This window comes from Protopterus annectens, chromosome 2.part2, assembly GCF_019279795.1.
Source record: "Protopterus annectens isolate FY-2018-M chromosome 2.part2, PAN1.0, whole genome shotgun sequence".
Taxonomy (NCBI): Eukaryota; Metazoa; Chordata; order Ceratodontiformes; family Protopteridae; genus Protopterus; species Protopterus annectens.
The window spans coordinates 166,818,902-166,837,355 of NC_056730.1; the positions used below are offsets into that span (position 1 = coordinate 166,818,902).

At 40.8% G+C, this 18,454-nt stretch overlaps 1 protein-coding gene across 1 annotated transcript in view; it reads right to left on the reverse strand.

Annotated features, from left to right (window-relative positions):
* The window catches only part of LOC122795582 (zinc finger protein 354B-like), a 697,034-nt gene that overhangs the window by 134,438 nt on the left and 544,142 nt on the right, over positions 1–18,454 (reverse strand). The window contains exon 4 of the mRNA XM_044063832.1: positions 13,005–13,130. Within this exon, the coding sequence (XP_043919767.1) occupies positions 13,005–13,130 (126 nt within the window). The remainder of the gene's footprint in view (positions 1–13,004; positions 13,131–18,454) is intronic.

The window sequence follows — 18,454 nt, forward strand, 5'->3', positions numbered from 1 at the left end:
CCTGCATTATTAACTGCCAATTTTGAGCAGAAAGTGCTAATTTTCCCCCTATGGGTGCTGTCAAAAGATAAGTGCTTGGTGTAGGCAGAGGGAAGTCACTGGGATTGCTTTCTGTAGGTTTGCGTTTTATCTCCTCCATATTTGGAGGTGGATGCACCCCATTGCTTTGACCTGTATGAATCTTGCGCCTGGTATCTGGAACCCTTAGGGCATCTAGATTTGCCCCTTTGAGCTCTGTCTGACACAGGAAAGGACCAATTTTTTGTAGGCCAGTGTCTACTGAATCTTGGTGGCTGCACTTAACAGTTTGCATAGACTTTTTGTCTTCCATTTTCTTTAAAACCTCTTCTGCCTTAATACCAAACAGAGAATCATGCTGTAAGGGTGCATCTAGCAATTTAGCTTTAACATGATCAGGCAAATTTTGTTCCTTTAACCAGGCATGCCTCCTAATTACAGATCCAGTAACTGCGGCCCTGCAGGAGGCCTCTAAGGAATCAAAACCACATTGCAAAGTATGCTTTCCAACTTGTTCAGCTGCATGCAATAATTCCTGCAATTCCTTATTTTCTGCACATTCTGAAATCAACATAATTTTCTGTTTCAGCAGTCCCATAACATGTTGGTACTTAAGCATATGAAATTGACAGTTTAAGGCCCTGACTGCCAAGGTTGCAGATGTATAAACTTTTTTCCCCAGCTGTCTAGTGTTCTTGAATCTCTGTCAGAGGGTGTTGGATTTTTTGCTGTTGAGGCCTTAACTTCCTTTAGACAATGTGGAATAGTTTCAGGATCAGCAGCAGGTTTTCTAAATAAAAATTTATGCGAGTCAGAGACCCTATAATATCTGTCAGGCTTACTAGGAGCCGGAGGTAGAGAGTCAGGGGTTAAGCTTGACTCCGAAAACACATCATCCACAATGTCTAAAACAGGGGGACTGGCTAAAGGCTTGTGCTGAGGGAGAAGAAGGAAATCCCTGAGCCTCTTTTTTGATTCTGGGAAGTCTTGACTCTCCTAGTGAAAGTGCTCCCTCAAAGTATGCAAGGTTTCTCCAAATGAATAATCCTCAGGAGGAGATGCAGATGGAATACACTCCTCAGCATCAAAATCCTCATAGGGAGGTATAGATAATTCCTGATCAGAAGAGGAATCAGACAAACTAGAAACCTGATCTGAAGATTCATAATCAGTGTCTTGCCTAGGCCTCTTATCTGGAGGGGGATGGGTACCCCTGATCAAGGTAATAAAGTCTTCAGCCATTTTGATCATCTGTTTTTCAGGCATAGAGGCCTGTGCACGTGGCTCATGTATCGTTTTTTTAGTTTTAGAAGTTGTTTTTGTCTTTGGTTTTGCAGCTGTCGTCGGTTTGATATACAAATGTTGAGGTCTGAATACACCCTCAGAAGCCAGTGCCTGCGGCTCCAAACCCATCTGAGGGAGATGCATCCATCAGTCCAATACCTTGAGTATCTTGTGGCATGCCGGACTCCACATGGGTGTCAGCAGAGGCCTGCGACTCGAAGGTAGCGGGTATCAGGGGCTGCGAAAGCACCTCACTGAGTACCAGCGAACTGGTGACTGGCTTAGGAGAAGCTTCGTCGTCTGTTTTGGATCTCGACTGCCTTTCTCTGTCCTTTTCTTTGTGTTTTTTATGTATTCCGGTAGTCGGATTGCTATCCGACGACATTTCTGGGTATTTAAATCGGTTTCCAAAATACTTCGATGCAAAAAATATACTGACGCTTAATAGTGCGTTGGTTAAATCTAGCACAGAACCGACAGCCAGGCACATTGTGATCAGGGCCTAGGCAAGGAATACAGTATAAATGGAAATCCTTATGAGGTATTTGCTTCCCACAAGTAATACAATTACTAACTTTTTCTGACAATCGGTAAAAAGCAAGAAAAAAGTTTCCCCAATGGGGTACTTAGCTTTAGTGAAGACTTCGGTTCTGGAACTCAAATTCAAATATTTCAGTAGTCGGCCGACCGGCACCTGCAAAATGCTTCTGCTTCGGGCACCGCGCGGCAAGAAAGACTAAAGAAGATGGAGTCGGCTACATGTTTTATACCCCTGACGACCTGACGTCATGGAAGAGAAGACAGCAACTGACGCAGGACCAAAGACTTTGGAATTCAGGCCGACTGAGGGCAACCTGCCAGCAGGTTACCCAAATGTAATGACTGCAACAGTGAAACACGAAGAACATCGTCACAATGCCCATTCCTGCGCAGAACTGCTGGTGGGGTAGTGTTTCAATACAAAGCCAGGAGCTGTACTCAATAATTGCCCATATGATGATTTTTCCTACGGTAAGTTCATTCTAGCGGATCTGTGTGTCAAACCGTGAAGAAAGTGAAAAAGTAATGATCACAGCACTTTGTTACTCCTGTACAGTACACTACTCTGGCTAACAAAGTCGGCAGATTATTTCAAACTGCCGGTAGTTTTGAGAGGTCTGAAAAATAAATACAAAAAGGAGAGGTCCCAGCACCAGACCATGCCCTGAGGGATAGCACTGTTTAATTTCTTAATTTCCAATGAAGCACCTGCAACCTGCACTGTGTGGGTTCTTTCAGCCAGTTTGCTATCCATCTTACCATACATGGGTTGATAGTTAAAACATTTAGCTTTTGTACAATCCTAGCTTAGGGACAGGTATAAAAGACTTTAGCCAAATCAAGATATGTTACATGCACTGCATGGTCACTATCTACAACCATTTAAAATCTGTATATATCAGTAGCATATACAGGTGGATATCTTTATTGAAGAGTAAAGGAAGCACACTGTTTACATGTCTGACAGCAGCAAGTTGAAATACTTTATGTTCTATTTGCTTTCTTTTTCAGTTTTGAGCCAGTCTGACATTAGAGGGGTACACAGGCGGCGGCCGTCTCTTGGGAGGGGGGGGTAGGGGTATAAAGGCATGCTGCATATCTAAGACAGCAGCAACTTGTAATATAGGACTGTGGCACTTTGTGTTTTAATTTTCATCTTAATCTAACAACAGAGGGGGGAAAAGTACAGTTGTGTACACTTGCCATAAATGCAGATGTTCGAGTGTATTCACTGTTGCAGTCATTACATTTGGGTTCTCTGCTTGCTGGTAGCCCTCAGTCAGCCTGATTAACAAAGTTTTAGGTCCTGTGTCAGTTGCTGTCCCTTCTTCCATGACGTCAGGTCATCAAAGGTATAAAACATGCAGCCGACGCCATTACATCAGTTTTTCTTGCCCCAGATGTCAGGTGCCCCCCTAATGAGGAGCAATTAAATATAAAAGTACAATGATATACCTCCAACAAAAAAATAAATACACCAAAAAGGCTTTTAAGCATAGTAAAGGAAAGTAGAGGTATAGCCAAAAGAAGTTAGGGGACTGGAGGGAGGGAGGGTAACCAGGACTGCAACAGTGAAGACACTCGAACATCTACATTTACGGTAAGTATACACAACTGTACTATGCTCTTCGTGTTTCACTGTTACAGTTATTACATTTGGGTAGATTCCCAAAGCTATGGTTGGGAGGAGGGATTTAGATAGCATTAGGACCAGCTAATAAGGCCCTGCAAGACTGCAGTGGCAAAGCCAGCTCTGGATTTAGAGAAAATTGGCAAATGATAATGCTTGGTGAAAGTATGTACAGAATTCCAGGTAGCAGCTTCTAGGATGTCCCTGGTAGGAACGCCTCTGAGTAAGGCTGTAAAGGTAGATGCAGCCCTGGTGAAGTGAGGTCTGATCCCCTGGGGGATAGGTTTTCCATAGTGCTTATAGCAGAAATGAATGCAGTGGCCTATCCATTTAGAAATGGTTTGCTTTGAAATAGCCTTCCCCTCTGCCCCTGCAGCAAATGCCACCAGCAGTTGTTCAGATTTCCTTTGAGATTTAGTCCTGTCCAAGTAGAATCTAAGTTGTCTGTGCACATCTAAGGAATGCAGCATCCATTCCCCTATGTTCTGTGGATTGGAAAAAAAGATTGGCAAATGAATAGACTGATTAAGAGCCACACTGGATACCACCTTGGGCATGAAGGATGAGTGACACCCTGTCCACATGAAAGATGATGAAAGGCTTCACTGCCATAAGGGCCTGCAATTCAGATACCCTTCTAGCTGAAGTGATTGCTAAAAGGAAAGCTGTTTTCCAAGAAAGAAATTTTAAATCTGCAGTAGCAGCTGGCTCGAAAGGAGGTAGAATGAGTTTCTCCAAAACAAAGTTAAGGTCCCAGGCTGAGGTTGGAGCGCTCCTGGGTGGTCTCATATTTTTGGCCCCTCTGAGGAACTGTTTGAGCAGTGGATGAGAGAAGAGGGGAGGTTCTGTGTTATAATGAGCTGAAATGGCTGAGGCGTGGATTTTAATGGAGGAAAAAGACAGGCCCTTGTGAAGCATCTCAGTTAAGTATTGTAAAATCTGAGGTAAATTGGGTGCTGCTGTGCTCATCCCTTGAGATTGGTTCCAGGCACAGAATCTTTCCCATTTTTCAGCATAGGATTTTCTAGTACTAGGCCTCCTTGCCTCTAAAATGATATCCACCACAGGTTTACTGAGAGATGGTAAAGGAGAGATTATGCAATTAGCCAGGCTGCAAGGCTCAGTGTTAGAAGCTGAGGGTGCAGAATCTGGTTCTCCTGTTGAGACAACAGGGAAGGAGTCTGAGGCAGGTGCCATGGGGATAACCATGATACACTGTGCAGGAGGGGTACCAGTGTTGGCGTGGTCAGTCTGGAGCAATCAAAATCATCCTTGGTTTGTCCTGTTTGATTTTTAGTAGTACTTTGGAGAGCAGAGGCAAAGGGGGGGAAGGCATAGAGTGATAGGTTTTTCCACCTGAAGGTCAGAGCATCCACTTTCCAGGCTTGCTTGTGGGGAGTCACTGGTAGTTCTGGGGGGAGGCAAATAGGTCTATATCTGGGCTCCCCATTTGCTTGTCAACATGTTGAAAATCCTTGGTTCCAGTTTCCACTCGTGTGGGTCCATGATGTTATTGCTTAGTCCGTCTGCCAGTGTATTTAATTTTCCTGGCAGGAATTGAGCTTGTAGGTGTACTTGGTAGCTCAAGGCTGTGTTCCACAATGCCATGGCTAACCTGCAGAGGGGGTAAGAATGTGTACCCCCTGCTTGTTTATGTACCACATAACAGTGGCGTTGTCCGTCTTTACCATAAGTTGTCCTGGAAGAATGTGGTCCCTAAAGGCTGTCAGAACATTCTGTACAGCTAACATTTCTTTTTGATTGATATGCAGGTGTATTTGACTTGAGTTCCATTGGACCTGAATGCACTTCCCTGCCAGATGAGCCCCCCCATGCATAGTCTGATGCGTCTGTTAGGGTTTAGGCGGCAGGGGGTGGTGTGAAAGATAGTCCCTTGTTTTGGTGGCAGGCCTCTGCCCACCAAAGGAATTCTAGGTGTAGGCAAGGTATGATAGGAATCATTGGTTCTAGATCCTGAGAATGTTGACACCATAGGCTTTTTAGATACCACTGTAATTTCCTCATATGCAGTCTTGCATATGGAATTAGAAGAATGCAGGAGGCCATGAACCCCAAGGCTTGCAGTATTTGTCTTGCAGACAGCAGAGTTTTTGTGGCCACTTGTTTGAAGAGGGTTGTCGAATGAAATTGTTTCTCTGGCATGAGGTAAGCCATCTGGGAAGTTGTATTCAAGCTTGCTCCCAGGAATATAATTAGTTGACAGGGTACCTGGTGTGATTTCTTTTCTTTTATGGTGTACCCCAGACAAGTCAGAACCCTCTGTACAAAGGCCAGATGCTTTAAAAGTATGTCCTGGTTTTCTCCCTGAATTAGACAATTGTCCAGGTATGGGTATATTTGAATATTTCTTTGCCTGCAAAATACAATAACTGGAGCTAGGCACTTTGTGAATACCCTGGGTACAGTAGATAAGCCAACAGGCAGTGCAGAGAACTAAGTCTCGAGTAGAAACCTTGTCCCTTTTCCTCTTCCAGTACCAATTGAATAAGCCCCCATGCTTAAGAGAGAAATTACTTGTTTTTGGGCCTCTGCCCACTGATTTGGGGGTAGGTCCAGCCACCTGCTTGGTGTTGACAATGTGTGGAAGTGAAATCTGTATCCCTTGGACACTATATTTAAAACCCATTTGTCCTGGGTAATGAGTTCCCAGTTCTTTGCATGAAGAGCAATATTTCCCCCCAAAGGGGCAGTCAGTTGATAAGTGCTTTGTAATTTTAAACGGAAGTCATTGAGACAGTTTACCATGGGGGGGGGTCTTATTACTCCCATATTTGGAAGTGGAGGCCCCCCACTTCTTAGTCCTGTGCGTCCCCTGGGACTAAAACCTGGGGCTTTTGCTGTGTCTGGGTTTGGCTTGAGAAGATCTGGAAGGGGCTGGAAAGGACCAATTCTTAGAGGGCCAGTGCCTACTAAATCTAGGAGGCTAAAGTTGTAAGAAATCTTTAACAGTTTGCATAGATTTAGCTTTATCTTCCATCTTTTTAAGAACTTCCTCGGCCTTGTTTCTAAACAGGCGGTCCTGATTTAAGGGAGCATCCAACAATTTAGCTTCATCATGATCAGGTAAAGACTGCTCCTTTAGCTAAGCATGCCTTCTGAGCACAGACCCAGTAACAGCAGCCCTGCAAGAGGCCTCTAATGAATCAAAACCACACTGCAAAGTATGTTTTCCAACTTGTTCAGCAAAATGCATTAAATCCTGTAATTCTTTATTTTCCACATAATCAGGGTTCAACATCATTTTCTGTTTAGGCAATCCAATAACATGTTGCTAATACTTTAACATATGAAACTGGCAGTTTAAAGCCCTAATGGCCAAGACTGCAGAAGTGTAAACCTTTCTACCCCATCTATCCAGCGCCCTGGAGTCTCTATCAGAAGGGGTAGGATTTTTAGCAGTAGATGCCTTAATGCCCTTGGGCCCCTGTGAAATAGTCTCTGGATCCGCAATAGGATTTTTAAAAAGGAACTTGTGTGACTCAGGGACCCTGTAGTATCTGTCAGGTTTTCTGGGAGCAGGAGGCAAGGAATCCGGGGCCAAACTAGATTCCAAAAAAGCATCATCAATAATGTCTAGTACAGGAGGAATAGCTCCAGGCCTGTGCTGAGGTAGGAGTAAGAAATCCCTAAGCCTCTTTTTTGAATCAGACATATACTGGCTTTCCCAGTGGAAATGCTCCCTTAGAGTATGTAATGTTTCCCCAAAAGAAAAATCCTCTGGAGGGGAAGCAGAGGGAATGGAGTCCTCTGCATCAGAATCCTCATAAGTAGTTAAGGGCAAATCCAGATCATCAGAAGAATCAGAAAAAAACTGAATCCTGGTCAGAAGATTCATAAATAACTTCAGTACTAGGCCTCTTAGAAAGGGGGGGGATTGGCTACCCCTGATTAGAGTCATTAAATCTTCAGCCATTCTTATCATTTGTTTTTTAGGCATAGAGGCCTGAGCATGTGGCCTGGGCGTCGGTTTTTTTAGGCATGGTTCGAGATTTAGGCCTAAGTGAAGAAGGAGGCATTGGTTTAATATGCACGTCCGTAGGCCTGAATACACCTTCAGAAGCCGGTACCTGCACAGTGGCTCCGGACCCATCCAAGGTAGAGACATCCGCGGGTTCCATAGTTGAAGCATCTTGCGGCATACCGGACTCCAAATGGGTTTCAGAAGAGGCCTGCGAATCAGAAGTAGCGGGTATCAGGGGCTGCGAACGCGCCTCACTGAGTACCGGTGAACTGGCGACTGGCTTAGGAGAAGCGTCGTCTGCAGTTTTGGACCTCGGCGACTTGTCTCTATCATTGTCTTTGTTTTTTTTTCAGAATCCCAGTAGTCGGATGGCTAACCGACGACATTTCTAGATAAGTGAACCATGAACCGAAATATTTAGAGGCGAAAATATACCGATGACTGATAGTGCGCTGATTATATAAAGCACAAAACCGGCAGCAAGGTACGGCGTGGTCAGGGCCTAGGCAAGGAATACAGTACGAATAAAAATCTTTATGAGGTATTTGCTTTCCACAAGTAATGCAATTATTAACTTTTACTGACATCGGTAAGGAGAAAGAAAAAGTTTCCCCAACGGGGTACTTAGCTTTAGTTGAAGACTTCATTTCTGAAACTTGAAAATGAAAATTTCAGGAGTCGGCCGACCGGCACTTGCGAACTGCTTCTGCTTCGGACACAGCACGGCAAGAAAGAGTGATGTAATGGCGTCGGCTGCATGTTTTATACCCCTGGCGACCTGACATCATGGGAGAAGGGACAGCAACAGACGCAGGACCCAAGACTTTGTTAATCAGGCTGACTTGAGGTCTACCTGCAAGCAGATAACCCAAATGTAATGACTGCAACAGTGAAACATGAAGAACATCTGAAGGTTACCAGCATTTTTTGGGGGGCGGTACAAGGAGGCAGGTACTATCCCCTAAGGTATGTTTTGGTATACTCAACTATTTTCTTCCCAGTTTATTGTGAAGAACAAATTTCTTTCCCTACATTTGATTTGTATTCAGGCCATCACTGAATAAAGTGTTATATGGAAAAAAAATCTCTAAAATGCACTTCAATAGTATTTATAACAGCATGGCTTCTACAAGCTTAGCAGCCCCCAACCCCAAGCTTAATTCAGTTATTTTCACCATGTTTACTCCAGTATAGTCTTGGACAGTTAAGGTGTGCTGAAAGGATGCAGGAAAAGGTAAAATTAAAGAGCAAGACTAAATTTCTTTCCTTAATCATTATTTTTGTTGTCATCATTGGATAAAAAAATAGAATTAAAAAAAACCCTCTAAAATGTACCTCAGAACAGCAAAAATTTCTTATGAATTCTGGTTGTTTTGTGGCCCCCACACCTCCGAATTAATGCAGTTATTTCCTCCACAATTATCAAAGTACAGTTTTGCTTAATTAGGATGTGATGAATGTATGTATGTATCTATGTATGTATGAAGAAAAAATGAACAGTAAGGCAGACTGCGAGGAAAAGGAAGAAACAAGTAACCTGGATGGTGTGGGTAGACCAGAATAGGGGGGACTGGGGCACAAGGTGATGTGCACAGAAAGGAGGAGGGAGAGGAAATAGGCAGCCAGAGGAGCTGGTACCCTTTAGGGTACCAGATCACTTAAGGCCAAGCCCTGCCTGGCAGAGGCGGCAGTGGGGCCCTTATGACCTTCTCCTACAGTGGGTGCAAGACTCACTGTCCAGGTCAGGTCCAAGGCCTCAACCTCCTCAGCAAAGGGGTCTCCCCACTCAGTACCATAAGGGTTGGACAAACATTAATGTTTTCCAGACCAGGATGGTACTCTGCATGAGGCTCACACCACCATCGCCATATGTGTCAGTCTAACATCAGGACATCTGTCTCCCCTTCCAAATGTCAGACTAACAATTGCTCCTATCTGTCTTATCTGTTGCCAATTCCCTTTTAAATATTAATTTGGAAAAATTGGGGTCTATCCCAAACAAAAAAATATTACCCATGTTCTCCCACCTCTACCAGCACAACCCTCTTAATGTGTTAATTTTGTACTCTCCTTGTCTGCTCTCTCTCCTCTCTTCTGACTGTTCTTGCTTCCCAGACCTATAAAAGTCTGAAAAGGATGGCAACTTCACAGCTGTTCTGATCCTGGACGAAGTCCAGAAAGCTATGTCAAAGGACAGAAATACTGCATCAATGGGCCATGATGATATCTCAGAATGCATCATAAATAGCATGAAGCATGTTTTACTTATGCCCCTACCAACACCACTCAACCTTAGCCTCCACACAGGCTCTGTATTAACTGAACAGAGGAAAGCAATGTTCATATCCCTGCACAAGGGAGAGCTATTCACTGACCCAGTTAAATACTGACCCATAAGTCTGACCAGCCTCATTTGTAAGGACATAGGGAGTCTCCAAACATTCGACTCAGCCATGTTTTTTTCGTTAAAGCTAGATTCCAATTTAACCTAGATGACTTCTTTGAACAGGTCACCAAAGCAATGGATGAAGACAAGACAGTGCATACTACCTAGCTAGACCTGGCCAAAGCTTTTGTCATAGTGCCTCACTCAAGCATAATGGAAAAGCTTACCCAGCTACCTAGGTATAAACTCCTACATCACCTGCCGGATTGCCATCTGGCTCACAGATCGGACTCAGGAGGTTAAAACAGGGGAAGGGAAAGCTACCTCCACAAAAAGGCCAATCACCTGTGAAGTCCCATAGGGCTCACTGCTGGTACCTCTTCCATTTCACATCTACTACTCTGCAAACACCAAGGGTCTCTGAATGACAAATTTTGTGGATGACTACAAGTTAGGAGGAGTAAATGATTCCCCAAAATGACTCAGACATTTTGCTGGAAGGCCTGCCTCAAACTATTAGAGGTACTAGAGCCATAGACTAAAACAAAATACCAAAATGTGCATCATTGCGTCCTTTGTAAAATCCACCACCTCAGGAATTTACCACATTGACAATATGCCCCTAAGAGTGGAACACATAGTTTTGGATTTGGGAACATACATGAATAATGACTTGACTTTCGACCAAAGTGTCCACAGTGGTAAAAAGTCCTTCTATATTGCACAGCTTATAAGCAAACGAATACTTTATGGGCCCAGGGATGTTACTGTCTTACTACCCTACTGTCATCAGGCCAATCACTGCGTATGTTCTTTTGACATGGTCAGGTGGCACGATGGCAAGGTAATCCTATGGGCTAGGCTTGTAAAGGCTCCAGGGCCATTAGCCTAGTACACACCTATGAACCTGTGTGTCTGGCCAGGCACATGCAACAACTGGAATACCCGCAGATGCTCTTCACAAAGAGAATACAGGGCCTAAAACATATCTCCTACATGAAAACAGGTAGAGGGAAGCAAGGCAGCAAACACCAACGATGAAAGTCAATCTTCTTTAATACAGATAAAATGTGAAGTGCTTTTCGTTTGAGACTGTGCTCAAACTTCTTCAGACAAACTGATTACACAAATCTCAAGTATATATACCAATTAGGTGAGCTGCTCACACAAGCACTACATCAATTAAGCAATTAAAAACTGCACCAAGGTAATAAAGCATTTAAAGGCATATAAAACAAAACTGCCTAAATGCTCTTAATACATGTTTGTACTTAAAACCACCTTCAACCGTTGCAAAATAAAATAAATATATAACTTTTAGTACTAATAGTAAATCTTGTTATGAAATTTTGTGTAAAAATTGGGCCATCTTTAAAAGTGATTTCAGTATTTTCAATAAAGTTGGTGACAGACCAGTGGTTACGTATAGAAGGGCAAAAAATTTAAAGTCCCTTCTCGAGCAACGCCAACGCACATACTCAAAAACACCGGGTATGTTCAAGTGTCAGTCGTGTAACTACTGCCGATATGTTAGTGAATCATTATTCACAACCATCAATATTTTTTGAAATGTCAAGTGAATTGCAATTCTAAAATGATAGTTTATCTAGCACAATGCCAGAATTGTTTATCGTTCTACATAGGGAAAACGGAGAGATGTCTCCGTGACCGTTTATATGAACATATTTATGCAATTCGGAAGAATAAACTCGACAATGCTTTGGCTAAGCATGTCAGTCTCAACCCGGACCACAAATTTAAATTTATGATAATAGATCAGATTCACAAAGTTCCTAGGGGAGGCCCTACTCCATTAAAACTGGAAGAATTAGAACTTATGTGGCAAGTTAGATTAAATGCGTATAATACCCCTGGACTTAATGAATGCTGTTCTATTGTCAGTGTTTTAAAACTTAAAAGTTTATCAAGATAGATGTATATATATATATATATATATATATATATATATATATATATATACATATATACTTTTCACATTTTTTATATATTTTTTATTTTTTTGTAGTATACATTAGTTGATATATATATATATCTATCCTCAGTAGATTATTTAATCAACATGTTGGACGGTTATATTTTTATTTTATTTTAGGCTATTTTGTTTTATATGCCTTTAAATGCTTTATTACCTTGGTGCAGTTTTTAATTGCTTAATTGATGTAGTGCTTCTGTGAGCAGCTCACCTAATTGGTATATATACTTGTGATTTGTGTAATCAGTTTGTCTGCAGAAGTTTGAGCACAGTCTCAAACGAAAAGCGCTTCACATTTTATCTGTATTAAAGAAGATTAACTTTCATCTGTTGGTGTTTGCTGCCTTGCTTCCCTCTACCTGTTTTTGTGGATTTTTAGTTTGTTTATGCTTGTGCTATATCATATCTCCTACATGGACTGCCTCAAAGCACCATTGCTGCATTTGGTATCTTACAATCTGCTGAGAGGTGACCTGTGTCTAGCTTAGAAACCATCCTCTAACCTAAAACTGATGGACATACTGTACATCTGAAAGTCAAGTGGCATTCAAAATATTCGTTCCAGGGACCTTAATCTCTTCTGCAACTTAGAGTGATTTGGAGAGACAGATACATCTCTTAGAGGTTACTATTAGTCTGAAACAGATTCCCCATCTATGTAGAACAAAGTTCATCCCTGGCACTCTTCAAGCATAACCTGGATCTAATGATGAAATTTATCCCAGGATTGCCAACCCCATATTACTTATGGACAGAGGCAGCACCTCAATGCTTTTTCCAACAATATAGCCCTTATAAATACTCAATGTTATTACCCTACAAGTAAATACCATCTCACCCAGATCCTATGGGTAAGTACATTACTGCTGTCCTTGGAAATGTGTAAGGATAGAAAACTAATGGGATACTTACAAAGGTTTAAAATAATCACACAAGGGCAATAAGCCTAGTATTCACCTATGAACCAATAACATAGGTTCTACAGTGTGATAATGTTGACTATATGAACCAATAACATGGGTTCTACAATGTGAAAATGTCGACTATATTCCTTTTGGCCACATGCATATTAACATAATGCCACTTCTGCTTCACATGTGGGAGAGAGGTGGAAGTAAAGTTTTCTTAATAAAATTGTACAAAACTGACAAGCAGACCATTCCTTTCTTACCAAGTGAAGTCACAGTTTCATAGTTTTCTCTCATTACATCTCTGTACAGTTCCTTTTCAGACTGCTTTAAAATGTTCCATTCATCTTTCAGGAATGAGACAGCAACATCTTCAAATGTCACAGACCCTTAAAAAATGGGAAACATCATATCAAAATACTGCTGAAAAAGGAAAAAAAATGTTATCATTTTTTTACAGTTGAATAAAACCAAGGGATGCATACCTCTCGACCTCAGAGGAAGAAATCTGTATAAAACCAAAAATAAGAGGGGGAAAGGCCCAAAAATAGGGGCAATTTTTAAATATTGCTCTTACAAACTTAGAAAGTTCATAGAACAACAGGTTTTGTATTAGCATGAATTTTCTGAAGTTGGTGAGGTCTGAAACTCAAATGTCTGTCATTTTAAATTCAATCTTTAATGACTTGCCACTAATTTGCAGAAAAGCATAATTTTATGAAAAACAGACCAAAAATATGAGGTAAAAATCTGGACATTCTGTGAAAATCTGTACAGTTGAGAGGTATGAAGGGATGTTAACACAACTATCAACACACTGATAGATGGCTAACTGTGCTTTGCTACCCTATTACAAACTATGTACCAGCAGCAAGTGGGTTTTGTACACATCCCTCCCTGCATATTCACAAAGCTTAACATTATTTGTGATGGCCTATGAAGTTTGCAAAAGTATTTTATACAATGCTTCTCACGTGTGATGAAGACTGCACAAAAAACACCAGCAGGGCAATGCTTCAATCACTTGACACATGGACCAGACTGAACAGTTTCAGTCTAACTAGATTCCCAACCTCTCCATTGTTTTACAATAGATCAATCCAGGGGATTCATAATAATACAGTGGGTCTGATGGCATACACTAGTATCAACAAACTGCATGTTTATATATATTTATTTACTTATTTAAACTAAGCAAGGTGTCTGGCAGTTTAGCTCACAGAGTTAAGGATACTGCCTATGAGCTTCATCTTATTGTTCTAGGTTTGATTCTCTTAACATCCACTTGCAACTTGTATGGCAGAGTAAGTCACTCAACCAGATGATAGTCCCAGATCCCATTAATAAAGGAAACTTATACTCAAGCAGGCTTATCTAGATCAAAAAAGTGATACAAATCAGTAATTAAATATACATATACATGAGTATTTGTGTGCGTAAATATATACATATATGTGTGGCTGCACAGAGATATGACCAGTCCCTTATGTTACAGTTTCTTTACTTTTTCACTTCTCCAAGGGCACCATATAATGGTTGAGTGGCTAAAGCAGTAACATTTGGATCATCAAAAAAGGAAATTACATGGTTTTAAGATACAGGCGGACTGAACAGCATACTAACTAGAGCTTTTCTGGTATGAAAACCTACAAACTGTTAAAAAAAACAATAAAGGCTATAAATATGGAGGAAATGTAAATTACCAGTTAGCAATAACATTACCTGCATGTTGGCAAAGAAAATAATCAGCTAGAAAAGAAGAAGAAAATTTGTGGCTAGGAAGAATTTCTTGGCTGAGAAGCAGAAAACAGACTTATTTGCAGCATAAATGCAGGAGATGGTTTGCAGTAAACTAGGAGGAGAAATAGATCAATCCACTCAGAAGTGTTTCAAATAACTGCAGCTTTTGAAGACTATACAAGAAGCAAAATGGCTGGAAAATATAGAAGTATTAAATAACTAAGCTTATGAATTGCTACATTTGAATAAGTTTGACACAGAAATGAAGTACAGACTGACAGAGTTTGAGGCACCCAATGAAGATGTGTGTCTGTTTTTAAGTGCACTTGGAATACAGCACAATGAGAAAAATCTGAGGTTCTCTGCAATACCAGTGAAGTTGGAGGAAGTTAACTGTATTAACTTCATGAAGGTACAAATAAATAAATGGACTGCTGTTTCACATGAGGGCAAATAGAACCTATTTTCAAAATTTTGCCAGCAGAAAGTTGCAGAGACCCATACTGGTTAAAATGTAGTCATACCAGCAGAAAGAGATGCTTCTGGCAAAACCTGCAAAAGAGAAAGATGTTGTTCATTGGTGGTATCATGATGTCTATGGGATATGATTACTTGCTCTATGCTATGTAAAATAGGAGTAAGTTTTATTCCAAACATTTACAGTTACTGAGAGGCTAGGCTGAGATTCAGATGGTTACATCTACTGGATTTCAGAATATCTTCTCAAATGGGTAGAAAATATACAAGGAGACACATCAGGCTTTGGTGGAGAGAAAAGTCCATTCAACAGAATTCCAGGCATCATGCAGAAAGAGAGATTGCTTCTCAACTCTATACAGTGTAACGAGAGTCCAAAATAAACAGTATTGTTGAAGCAGTTTTCCTGTTTTCAAAAGAAAAATGCCTGAATGGCAGAGAAAAGCTCACTGTCTGACCACAAGAATTTATAAGAAGTTTGGATCCTAATAAGATGCTGGAACCATGAGATGGGAGAGAAGATGACTAACAACCAGTCATGAGAAGCTGGGATTTGACCCAGAGCTGGTAAGGTGAGAAAGTGTGGACTATGAGGAAGACTACACAGAACTTGGTAAACAGTGAGGGAGCTGTGGAGTATTACCCCTACTGCATTTATTTATTTATTTATTTATCGACTGGGAAAGTCCACTGGGTCAGAAATCCATTTTCAGTGGAGGCTCGGGAAAAGCTCCACAGACATTGTAATGTTCCACACAAAATACAGAGTTAATACAGAGATATACATACAGTACATAGGATAGGTAAATTGGTACAAAGTGAGTTTAGAACATTTAAATATTATTACACAGTAATGATACAGAGTAAAATACTATTTTTCAATTACATACTGTAATCATAAGTGCAAATACAATACGGTAAGTTGGAAAAACTACTAATATAAAGAGGAAGCAGTTAATGTAGTAGAGGTTTTACATGTAGGGTCTGAGTAGTTAAGTATGTAGGACTAAGGAGGCTTGCACTGTATTTCACAGGTGCAGGTAGGATCATTTAGTTTGTGGGTTTTTAGTGCAGTTTTGAAGGATTTTGAAGGCTTTTATGGCATTTATGTCAAGCTGAGTAATGTTAGAAGGTAGGGCATTTCACAATTTTGCAATATTAAAGGAATATAGGCATTGTCCAGCTCTTTTGTTAGGTTTAGTTACATTTAAGATTTGCTTGTTTGTGAACTGGAGGGTACTAGCTGGGTGTGTGTGTGTGTGTGTGTGTGTGTGTGTGTGTGTGTGTGTAGAACAGACTGGAGTGCTGGGCAGCTATTAGGTTTGAATATTAGCTTGTGGGCGAGTGTTAACTGGGAGTTATGGAGATAGTGGTGAAAATTAAGCCAGGACAGGATAGTAATAAGGTTGCATTGGTGTGAGCGGTTAGGCATTTTAGAGGCAAATTTGGCTACCTTATAGTAAGACTGTAGCTTATTACTAATAGATGTATGGAGGTTTGTGAAAATGGGACTTCTATGCAAGAGGGAGTGGAAAAGTAGAGTGCTTGCTAGTTTTATCTTTGTTTGCTTATCTAAGTAAAGTTTATGTCGGTATAGTTTTGCAAGTTTGATTTTTTTTTTTTTTACTGTATTGGGAATGTGTTGCTCGGAAGAGAGTTTATCATCAATGGTGATTCCTAGAAGCTTTAAACTTTTCATTTGTTCAATTTCTATATTGTTTTGTGAAAAAATCTTGAAATCTGTGGCTGGTGGTTTTGATGAAAATAGTAACAGTTTAGTTTTGTTGGGGTTCAACATTAGTTGAGCATCATTTAGTCAGGTTTCTATGGATGCAAATGAATTTTGGGTAATGTTTTGGAGGTTAGAGAAATTATTGAAGGAAGATATGATAGTTGAATCGTCAAGCATATTGAATAAGTATGTTTTGTTGGGAGGCTTTATTGAGATCATTAATGAATATATTAAAAAGTAAGGGTCCTAAAATAGAACCTTGTGTTACTCCTGTGTTATTGGCCAGATACTCTGATTGTTGGTTTTGCATTTAACAGATTTTTTTTTACTACTTAGGTAGGAGGCGAACCAGGTTAATACTCTAAGGACGCATCCAAGTTTTTCTAGATGTTGTAATAACGTAGGGTGTGATACTGTGTCTAAGGCCTTTGATAGGTCTAATAGAAGTACAGAAGTTACTGGGCCCCAGCAGGTCAGTACTAGGAAAATAAAAAATATATATGTCCACACCCTGACAACAAAAAACATACAAAAATCTGAGGGATGGAGGGAGGGAACAGCTACTGCATCAGTGATCAAACATCTACTATTATAAGTTTACTTATACAACTGTACTATTTGCATAATTTGATCACTGCTGCAGCAGCATTTGCTTTATGAATAGATTATCATATCTTATCCTACTTGGGTGGAGGAAGGATTACAATCTAGGACCCCTAGAAAATGGTCCTAGCAAAGCCTGTCCTGGACCTGGTAAAGGAATCCAGGAAGTAGTGCTTCGTAAAATTATGTACAGAGGACCAAGTAGTTCTCTCTAGAATACTTCTAGATTCCATTCTTTTCCAATATGCCCTCAAGAGGCCCAGGGTCTGGAAGAATGTGCTTGCCTCTAAGTGATATGCCATGGTGGGAAAATCAGAAAGAAATAGCAAGGAACTACTATCTGGAAATTGTTTTGACATGGATTGCCCTATCTTGTCCTATAATAGGAAATGCACAGCTGTACAGCTTTCCTAAATGCCTTAGTTCTGTCAAAGTAATATTTGAGTTGTTAGCGCTCATACAAATGGAGAATACTTTTGCCCTGGTTTAAAGATTCAGGAAGGAATACAGGGAGAATGATGACTTGAAGTCAAACAAACTCCAAAACTACTACTGGCATGAATGACAGATTTGTTCTAAACGTAACCCTGTCCCTAAGGAAAACCAAAAATGGTTCAACCCCATGACAGCCTGCAACTCAGATACTCTCTTGCAGAAAACAATCTTCCAAATCACGACCCCCAAAAACAGCCTCATGAGTTTGTTCAAAAGGACATATATTTAAATTTTCCAGCAGAAAGATGATATCACAAACAGGCACCATCTGTGTTCTAGGTGGTCTTAAATATAAATCACTTTCAAGAACAGCTTCAACAAAGTCTGAGAAGAGAAGGCTCCACAAGCAGACATGCTGAACGGGATGGCAAATTCATCTTGTTAAAGGAGTAAAGCAAGCCAGGGGATATGTGTTTCAGGCCTGTATAGTTTGCTCCAAAAACCCTGCCCTTTTACCCTCATTGATAAAGGTCTCCATGCAAAATCCAATACATCTGCTATTACAGACTACGAAGGGGGGGGCTAGGATGCACACTGTGGAACAGAAAAAGAAAAGAGGACTTAAGAGCAGAAGCCAAAAGCAGCTCCATTTACAGAAAAGTCCAGAGATAACAGATTATAGTGGTTCGGGAACATGTGCAGAAAAGCAGAAGACAAATCTGGTGA